Here is an 11,178-nt window from a genome sequence, read left to right as displayed (position 1 = left end):
TATGAATTGAATATGGTTCAAAAAAAATGATAACTGTTATCAGAGATTAAAAACAAAAGTAACATTATTTGTAACGCACTACTACGCTCTACTTTATTTATGAAAAAGTAACGTAACGTGATAAAAATAATTTTAGGTAACGCAAATGTAATTTAAATAAAAATATGGGAAGTAACGAGTAACGTAATTCCATTACTTTTTAAAAGTAATTTACCCAACACTGCTGTCTAGTACATATAATCAAATATTGTACCTATAATACATTTCAATAAATTTAATATCAGTACTTATTCACTGTTCAGTCATTCAGTGTTAACTATGGAATTACAAAGATTATTTGCTTATATTGGTTAAATATAATTTTAAGCAAGTTGATTCTCGAGCTATGTCTTCATCCGACATTCCCAAGGAGTGTTGTCTAGTGTTCTGTTCGACTGTATAAGACTTGTAGTTAGTAGCTCAAAAATATGTCGATTTAAACCTATTTATCGTATAATATAGGGTGTAATAGACAGCCTCGACAAATGAAAAATTGATATTAGTTAAACGTATGAAAAACGGTAGACGAAAAAAGCCCATGGAATAAAGGCTCACAGAAAAAAAGCCTAGAATTATAAATACAAATGTGAACACATGTATCCTCTACTCCTAATTAGTAATTACTTTGTACCTATCACAAAATATTATAATATTATAATATTATTATATTATTATATATATTATTATATATTATAATGAAAATAATAATCAATTGTTAATTGCATAAAATATAGATTGTAAATAAAATAAAAATATAAATATGAACACAATATTATGTATACGTCATTATATATTGTGTTGTAAGTTAAAAGTCAAAACACATAAGTCTTAGGCATATTCATACTATAATACTATCTGTTATCTAAATATATTGTGCTACCACCTGTTTTGTATTAATGTATATATACCTATGATTTATGTTTTTTGACTTATAACTTATAAGTTATAACACAATATATCATGGTTTATGATGTATACATAATATAGTGTTAATATTTATATTTATATTTCTAGGCTTTTTTCTGCGATTCATAAAAAATGAATGAAAATAAATTTGGACAATAAATAATAAATAATTTAAGATTAACTTATGTTTAAAAACCAAATATCTATCAATTTATCAATTTGATTATAAATATTGTATTATGTACCATGTAAATACTGAATTGAAAAAGAAGTGTTTTCATTTCTTGGGTTTTCTTAAATATTTTGTTATTCCAGGAAAATGTCTACTTTTTGTGGAAAATTAGAAGAAAAGGAATTAGCATTCATTGGCATTGATTCTTTTGAGTCACATCTACTGAGTTGTTCAACTTTTATGTTGTCCCATTTTCATAAAGACCACATGCGTGGTATTCAAGATCAATCTTTTCAAGTGGCATTCAATAATATTAAGAACAACATGATCCTTTATGCATCACCATTGACAATAACATATTTAAAGCGAAATAAAACCATTAATCTCAGAGAAGATAAGCTTATATCTCTTGAAATTGGTTTTCCCAATTTATTAAAAGTGCATTCAGAAAATTTTGAATACATTTGTGTGACCCTATTACCAGCTGGACATTGTCCAGGATCAGTCATGTTTTTGATTGAAGCTGGGCCATATCGTATTTTATATACTGGAGATTTCCGAGTACAATTACAAGATTTCAAACAATTTAAACCACTATTGATAAATAAAGACGGTAACTGTAGTCCAAAGAATATATCTGCATTGTATTTAGATACTACTTTTGCATCCAAAAAATATTATGAATTTCCAATGAGAAAGGAAAGTAGTGCCAACTTGATAAAAGTAGTTGGAGAATGGTTAGACCAAGACCCTGATAATAAAATTTGTTTGTGGATGCCTGGATATGTGGGCATAGAATATGCCATTGTCGAAGTTGCCAAACATTTCAAATGCTCTATTCACGTTCATAAACAAAAATATGACGAATTGTACAGTTCAATAGCAGATTTAGACAACTATGTAACACCGATTCTCACTAATAATAGAATACACGCATGTTCAAAAACTGAATGTGACACTGATAGCATTAACTGCATGGAATTAAATAAAAATGTAAAATGTGTACAACTTAATGCCCTAGCATTTACTAAGGATGTGATAGATATAGGTGGTCATGTAATTGTTAAAAATAACATAACTAGAGTTTGTTATTCAAGCCACTCCAGTTGTAAGGAGTTGAGAGAAATTGTGAGATTCTTAAATCCTGAAAAATTATATTTTAATGTTATTGTTAATCAAACAGTTAAAGAGATATATGATATTTTAACCGAAAACAATTGGACTCCTAGGACGCAAAAGAAAGATGTCAAAGAAAATACAAAAGTGATTTTAAAACTCTCCAACAAATATCAATACAATCATAATGTACAAAATACAGAAGAAGTATTCAACAAAAGACCAAGACTTGAATCTCCTGAAAGAGAATGAATCTTAAACCTAATTATTTACATTTTTTTTCATATATTTATTATGTATAAAGCTACTCAATCAAATGTTGAAATACTATAAAATATGGATATATATATAAAAAAAATAGTATTTAATGTTTTGCGTCTTCATTCTTCAATAAGTATCATTTTCGCTAAATGGTTTACTATAACTTATTATTATCAATGGACTTATCATATTTGTTACTAAAATTAAATAAATTTTTTTTTTAAGATAATGGTTTACAAAATTTATTACAAAATTAGACTTAAGTATATTATTACAAATAATTACAATAATATTGATATTTGTGATTACCAGGTTTTTGAATAACCTTTTTGCATTAAAAGCCCAACAAATGGTCAATGATTTAAAAATGGTTAGGATTTTATTTTCTTTGGCATTTTAATAATAAATACTATGTGTTTTTAGCATTTCAGATATTTAAAAAACCTAGTCCACCAAGGAAAAAACCATGGAAGAATTTGGAAGGGAACCATGTCCAATGAGAATATTAGAAGACCTTGGTGGAGCTTTTGCCATGGGTCTTATTGGTGGTGGTATTTTTCAAGGTATAAAAGGCTTCCGTAATGCACCCACAGGAGTTAACAGACGTTTTAACGTAAGTCCAATTTTATTCATTTATTCAGTAGTTAACAAATGGGCCGGTAAAAAATAAACTAAGGTAAAACCAAAATATTTACGGAATATTTACAACAAAATCGATTTTGGTTTTTGGTGCAACTCTATAACAAATGACTGTAGATAGTAATTTTAGATATTAAAAAATGTTTGTTTATTTTATACCGGTACTATTTTGAATTTTATTTGTATACTTTAATTTAAAATATTTAGTATATATATATATTATACATCAGATGCTTTAGATAAACAAAAATTTGGAATATTACTGATTATTTTTGTACAGAATTTACACATAATACGAGAATGGCTACGTGTCGCTGTTACATTAAAGCTGATGGGCCTGGATTTCAATGCAAAGTGCATCTGTTTTTTGGGTGATCTTAGACAATTCTTTCCAAGTACATAATTTGTTTCAGACACTTCAATGATGAAACTTTTATTTTGTTTTTTTGTTGCATATTTGGATGTTTTTCATTTTTTAGCTTTTTTTTTGGTTATAACTATTTACCCACTTAGGTCTATACAGAAGGAAAAACATGTATCCAATAGTACAATCTGTAGGGCTGTGATTATCATTTATAAACATTGAACTTCTAATCAAATTTCGGTTTTTTTTTTTTAATGTTAAGTAAATTATTTTTTAATTTACTGTACATTTTAAATTAGATAAGTGTACTTAATAAAACGTTGTATTAAAATGAAAATTTTATATTTCAATTTTTAAAGGCATTTTAAGGGTAAAATAATTTTTTTTTGTACATTTTTATCCATTTTGTAGAATTTTTTTTGACAGATTTTAGAGAATTTAAATCTGGACCCTGGTTATAAGCTATATTATCCGTTGCTGTTTAATTCTAAGCCTTGCGCTATTACTGCTAGAAGCTCGGCACTCAATGAAGCGGTTGCTGTGCTGCTTTTGCCTAAGTTAGGTAGGTTAGGTTGCGTGTAAACACGTATAATAGTGTGAACAGTGCATGTGCAAAAGACCATTGGTGTTGCACAAATATTCCTTTTTCTTGTAAGTGTTTTTAAAAAAAATCCCGATCACTAGACATTTTTCTTTTTAATGTACCTACTAAATCAAGGCTGCCCAAACCGTCAACGCATTGTATTGGCCCGCCAACATTCTATTGTATTTTAAATAATTAATTATATCATTTCATTAAATTTTATTGTGTATTTTATATAGGCGTGTGTATCTATAGTTAGCATTAGGGCTACGCCACTCAGCGTTTTAACAGGAATTAACCAGTCCCGATAAAACGTGTAACAATGTCGAGAAGGACAAAAAAAAAAAAACTTTGCTTTTCATGAACCCATTTTCAATCACTTTTAGTGAAATACTAAAATATTCATCTAATATCCAACTGGAAATCACAGAAATTTAAAACCACATCTCCTTGAAGCAGATAGTTACCGAAACTGTATAATCACAACCACAGAAGCAGTCTTCGAAAAATTTAATAAAATGTTGGTAGTTAGTATCAAAGGAAGACTTCCCTCCAATGTGTGATCTTGCTTTGCAGATTTAAAGCAGATTTGGATCTACATATATTTGCGAAAAAGCTTTTTCTACTCTAACCTATGTAAAAAATAAATATCCCAGTTTGTTAACTGCGCCTCATATTTCAGATTTGATGTTATTATCAACATCAGATTTATCACCAGATATTGAAAAATTATTAGCTAATAAGTCCCTTCATAGGTCTCATTGATGTTTTTTTCTTTTTGATAATATTTAATAAAAAAGATTATTATTATTATTAAAACACGTGCAATTTAAAATGTTTGATTTAAATACCTATTTATTTAAGTATCTATATGTAGAATATAGAATTATAGATGAATCATTATGTGTTAGAAAGTCTTGTTCATAAGATTGCCAGCTAAATGTAATTGAAATTATAGCCCGCTTCCAAAATAAATTGGGCAGCCTTGTACTAGATCCAATCTAGTACAAGAAACCATCCTCAAAGTTTAAGATCATAAGATCAAAGTATTATTACCACTTTTACAACGTTTCTTTGACCAAAAAAAATCAAAAGCATAGTATATTTTTGTGTATCTATCGTATATAATATGAATACAATTTTCTTAAACCAATAGATATAAAAATGATATCCGTACTATATCTGAACTCTTAATTAACAATCAAATACCTCTAAACTATTACATTTTCTATAACAACTATATTATTAGAACTGTATTTCCACTGTTTTTCTAACAATACAAACATTTAATGTCTAATATAAATTTCAAGTGCCAAACTTGATATTTTTAATGAAAATGTTTGGTATTCAATTTATATATTTACTAGTTATTAATAAACCAATTTGTTTTATATTATCTATATGAATTTAATTCTATTATTTTAGTCAGTATATTAATTATTAACTGACTACATATTTGTATATTTTCTAGGGAGCTTTTCATTCTGTGGCAACCAAAGCACCCAACATAGGTGGTAGTTTTGCGATATGGGGAGGATTATTTTCAACTATTGATTGTTCACTAGTGGCCATCAGAAAAAAAGAAGACCCGTGGAATTCTATTGCCAGCGGTGCTTTGACCGGTGGTATATTAGCAGCACGTAATGGGATACCAGCTATGACGGCCAGTGCTGTTTTTGGAGGTTTACTATTGGCAATGATTGAAGGGTTTGGATTATTTTTCATGCACATGTCAGCCGAACAGTTCAGACCTCAACCACCTGTATTTGAAGATCCAACTCAAATTAACCAACCTAACAGTGGTTAATTCAACAAACCTATTATATATTTCTTTTAGTGTTTATGTGTAATTTCCTTAAATGTAGTTATGCAATCAATATACTTGTTACTTTTTACCAAACCATACTGGATTAATGTTGACAAAAAAAAAAAAAAATAATAAATCACCTTTTACATTGAAATTTTGACGTAGGCCTTAGTCAATAAATTATAATATTCTGATACTTTGAATGTTATAAGTATGCTGTATAAGAATATTGATAAAAAAAATCGCCTGCAAGGTATATCTATGTTGGATACTTATTAATTTAATTAAATTAAATAATATAATATTGTTATAAAAACAGTCCAACAGTGTGTAGCATAGACGTTATTGCCCTATGGTCATGCTAATGAAATATAACATTTTCTTATAATAATAATTATATATCTTGGCTCGGATTTTTATGTCCTAAGTAATAAGAAAAATGTCTAAAAAATAAGACTAAATACTCTACCTAATAGCACTATTACTGTTACAAAACTTTAAAATGGACCTTAAATATTGTTTTCTATTTAATGTTAAATAAAAACGGTCAACAAAAATGAATCTGTATTATTTAAATTTATTGTAAATAAAATGACCTGTCTATAATATAATATCTGCCTGCACTTGAAGAAAAAAGTCAGACTATTATGCAGCAATGCCTGCATCCGTGTGATACCAATCTAGGAATGTAAAGAGAGGGAGGGAGGAGGATAGAAAAAAAACTAAAATACATATTTTACTATATTATATTTATATATTAATGATCATAAGGTTAAAATTTGTTTGTGAAAAATCTAAATATTTTGGTAAAATGTATAATAGTTTATGTCACACATGAATACATGATACATACAAATAATAATAATCTAATAATAAATAATACACTTTTAATGCATAAATAAGCAAGGCAAATATAGGTAATTTAAATAGGTAGTGGACAAAAAATATAATATTGGTAGTAAAAAAGAACTTAAACTAATTTGACCAATCTTCTGCCATACCTACTTATAGAGTTCTAGGTGATGTCCTTGAAAATATTTTTATTACTTCATGAATATTTTATTACAGGATTTCTTTATGAATATCTAAAACTGGACCATCTATTCAAACTTTCCTGGCGTATTATCGATCTCATTTAATTTTTCAATCTTTTCAATATCTATTCGTTCAATAATAACTGTGGTGACTGGTATTGTGGCTCATATTTGCATCATTTTAAATAATGTTTTAATTATTGAAAAAAAGCCATCGCAATATTTCATGGTTTGTGATGTTTCATAGATCAGAAGACAAAACTTCGTCTACGAAAAACATAGAAAATAATCTCGGTCATGAACACTAAACATAACATAACACAACATATTTTATGAAGTTACAACTTATAAGTATAACCAGTATAGGCAATGTACATACAGGTGAAGTTAACTCTATTGATTCTCATAAAGAAATTGTAAACGTCTCGCATCTCTTCCGAAACAATCAACAATTTCATCATAAAATTTGTTTTTTTTATTGGTTCATTCATCGTAAATTTATGTACGTTCATCAAGCATAAAGCATCGAGTCTTTCGTCGGTCATGGTAGAGCGTAACCATGATTTGACCCTCCGTAACGTGCTAAAGGAATTGAAGAAAATACAGATAGGTAAAATATTATATTTTAGTTTTTTTCCAGGCTATATTTAGTTTAGTTGCATGGCCGGATAGCTTAAAACTAATGTGGGCTCCTTTGGTAGATGCGTTGTTCGTACAAAAGATGGGAAGACGAAAATCATGGCTCATACCGGTTCAATATTCAATTGGGGCGTATATTAAAATAAATGTCTTCGTTACACACGTTTATTCAAACGAGGAAGTATCTCTTTAGATTGCGTAAGGATTTGCAAAGGTGGGCAAGTTAATGAAAATGATAAACTCAACTACTCAAGTAGGTACCTATACAAGTTAAGAGAACACAAAGAAGATATTAAACTAACGTACATAGGCACGATTATTATTTATAAATTATAATCATTTAAAGTACTAATTTTGACAAAACCACAATTAATTTGTAGTTAAAAATTCGAAAAATGTTCGAACATCTCCGGTCGCTATTGTAATGATAGATTTCCTAACGTTTAAACAATGTTCTTTAGGTCATAAGAATAATATTGCTCTACACCAAATTTAAAATACGTAAGAAATTCGAGTATAATAAGTTGATAAATATATAAGAAATGACAGATGATTATTATGTTTAAATTTCAAATATTAAGTCGAGAAATGTATACTATAGTAGGTATGTGTGCACGTAGTTGTTTCATGATAGGCTAGCATAAGAATATAACAAATATTCAAAAATGATAATGAATTTAATTTTACATTATAAATTATAGTAGGTAGGTATAAACGATTATAAATAGACAAAACAGATACATTTTTTGAAATGTACAACTTATGTGGTTTATCTAATTACCTACACTTTTCAGTCTAAACCATTTATTAGTGTTGTATTTAATTAAGTATTCAATTTGTATTTACGTTATTTCCTATTTTAGATTCTGAGTGGAACGATGAATGTATTGATTTTACAATGATGTGTGTTTTTTTATTTTTGTGTCTGTTATCACCTTTTAACAGAAAAAGTGCTTCGATTTTCTTCAACAGTATTTCTTCTGATAGGAAAGTGAACCTTAGTTGGTACTTTGGGGGGTCAAAAGTAAAATTTTTCCAGTAGTTTACAAAAGCGCCCTGAAAAACAAAAGAAAAATTAAGGAACAACGAGAATTTTTACGCAAAATCTGTTTTCGAGAAAATTGATTTTGGTTTTTGGTGTAACTTTAAAACAAATTACCGTAGATATATGACATTTTCACTGGTTGTTTATATTTCTATTTTCTATATATGATCAATTTTTCAAAATATTTTGATTTGTTTTGAACTGTTTAGGGACATTTTCAGTTTCCAATTTTATTAGTTTTTTTTCTATGAATGTCAATAAAACTTTATTTGTTGAGTAAAAATACTTGAAAATTTAATACCAAGCTCCTATACTATATTGTTACAATGAGATTTGAAAAATATTAAAAATCCTTAGTCACAGTCTTTTTTTTATTAGCATTTAAAGTTTAAAAATTGACAAAATATGGATAAATCACGAAAATTAGCAAATTATTTTGAGTTAAGAATTCGTAAAAATATTTCTTTTTAAATTTAAGATTTGAAAATGTAATACAAGATTTCTCATAAACCGTCTACCTTTGTCAAAAAAAAAAAATGTCTACAAGAAAGTCAAATTAAATTTTTATGAGCGTTTGAAATTCATATTTTTACAACATTTGATATTCGCTCGATTTCTCATGTGACGATTTTCTTATTTTATTGTAATTAAAAAACGAATGACTGTAGATATTTGAAAATTTCACTGAAAGTTAATATTTTAATTTTTAAACACCATAAAATTTTGAAAATATTTTGACTCTTTTTGAGCTGTTTACGGACATTCTCAGTTTTCAATTATTTTAGTTTTTTTTCTATAAATATCAATAAAATTTTGTTTGTTGGGTAAAAAAGCGTGAAAATTTAATGCAAGGCTCCTGATATATAGTTACAATAGCAGTTGTAAAATATTAAAAATACATAGGCACAATTTTTTTATAAGCATTTGAAGTTAACCGGCACCGACACTTTAAAAAAAATGTATTATGATAAAATTATGAAGAATTAAAACATAATATCATGTATTATTTATTTATCAATTGAATTAATGTATATAGATTCTAGATAACATTATAATTGTATCTACATTAGCTTTTTTCTCTCGAATAAGTGACTCACGTTTTGGTGGTACCTACATGATACGTTAACAATGTTCTTTAGATCACATGAATAATTGCTCAACTCAAAATCTAAAAAACGTAAGAAATTCAAATAAAGTTATTCGATTAATTTAGCAATAACAGGTTGTTATTATGTTTAAATTTTAAATATAGACTTTACCTCTGTATACTAGTTATACATAGTTACATAGTTGTTATATGACAGGGAACTGACATAAATATAAGCATAAGAAAAATATTTTAAAATTATAATGGAATTAATTTAGCATTATAAATAATATACAAAACAGACTCACCTAGCTATTATATTTAGTTATTATTGTTTTTCTTTTTGAAATGTACAAATTATAGTTTTCACTTCTAAGTTTTTGTTTTAATTTATTTCATTTTAGAGTTAGACGATTTAATGGTGTGGAAATACGTATATAAAATAATAAATATTCAATATTTTTTATTTACATTCTTTTCTATTTTTTTTTTTGATTATAGATGTGTAAAACAATTGGAGGTGATTGCGTTGTTATAGTAAACGGGTATTACGTAGAAACGGCTGTGTGTACTGTGTACCATAATCGGAATCATTTGGTTTTGTATTTTCAGAAATATCCTTAAAAATGTTCAAACTAAGGGCCGTTATCAGGGGCGGACTGGGAGGTAAACAGCCCAGTATTCTATACAACTAAACGGCCCAAACCCCTTTATAACAGCTTCTTTATGAATACCTACTTTTTCGGGTATAAATTATAAATAGACAATAGGTTATAATATGATACACTTTATAAGAATCATAAATGTATATAATCCTTTTGATATTTTTGATGTTTGTTTACTATTGTTTTTATCATTTATTTTATTGTCGCAATTCATACTCTTATTAAACCAAAATCATCTTTATTAATTTCAGAATCGTCGCGTTATTATAGTCATTACTTTTAATATAAACTTTATATAAATGTCATCATTCTGTTCTCTTTTTCAACAAATCTACAATATTTTATAAATATTTGCAAATGATTGAATAATTGTAGTTTAGCAATCACTTTCTGGCGGTCGATGAACCAACCAAATCAGATAAAGTGTTTAACCATTTTTCTGAATGAAACTGATTTTTAAAATTGTTGCTTAAAGAATTATAATACACTATAGGTACAACATACCTAATATGCTCATACAATTATTATTATTATAAACTTATGGTTCGACTATGAAATTATTGTAGCATTGTACCAACTAATAGCAGTGTTTTTTAATTTTTACTGTTTCGTATTTAAAAATAAATTTAAATAAATGTATTGGTAATATCGTAAAATGTTCACAATTTCAAATGCCCTGACGGCCCGGGCCCACACGTATAAGCCGGCCCGGTGTGCTACGGCACACTAGCACACCTGGGCCAGTCCGCCTCTGGCCGTTATTATTGGTTGGTCATATAAAGAGACCAAGAAAATGAAATAAATTATATTTCCATATGCCC

At 27.5% G+C, this 11,178-nt stretch overlaps 1 protein-coding gene across 2 annotated transcripts in view; it reads left to right on the top strand.

The window, feature by feature from the left end:
* Positions 1–6,036, top strand: part of LOC100161229 (mitochondrial import inner membrane translocase subunit Tim17-B) — a 7,469-nt gene extending 1,433 nt beyond the window's left edge. Inside the window, 2 exon segments of one of the 2 annotated variants that reach the window (NM_001293507.1) lie at positions 2,918–3,107; positions 5,552–6,036. In NM_001293507.1, coding sequence (NP_001280436.1) covers positions 2,961–3,107; positions 5,552–5,887 — 483 coding nt within the window. In that variant the 5' untranslated portion in view covers positions 2,918–2,960 and the 3' untranslated portion in view covers positions 5,888–6,036. 2 annotated transcript variants of the gene reach the window in all.
* The last annotated feature ends 5,142 nt before the right edge of the window (positions 6,037–11,178 follow it).

This window comes from Acyrthosiphon pisum, chromosome A1, assembly GCF_005508785.2.
Source record: "Acyrthosiphon pisum isolate AL4f chromosome A1, pea_aphid_22Mar2018_4r6ur, whole genome shotgun sequence".
Classification (NCBI taxonomy): Eukaryota; Metazoa; Arthropoda; class Insecta; order Hemiptera; family Aphididae; genus Acyrthosiphon; species Acyrthosiphon pisum.
The sequence above is the reverse complement of the archived record's forward strand: the minus strand, read 5'-3'. Positions and strand labels throughout refer to the sequence as shown.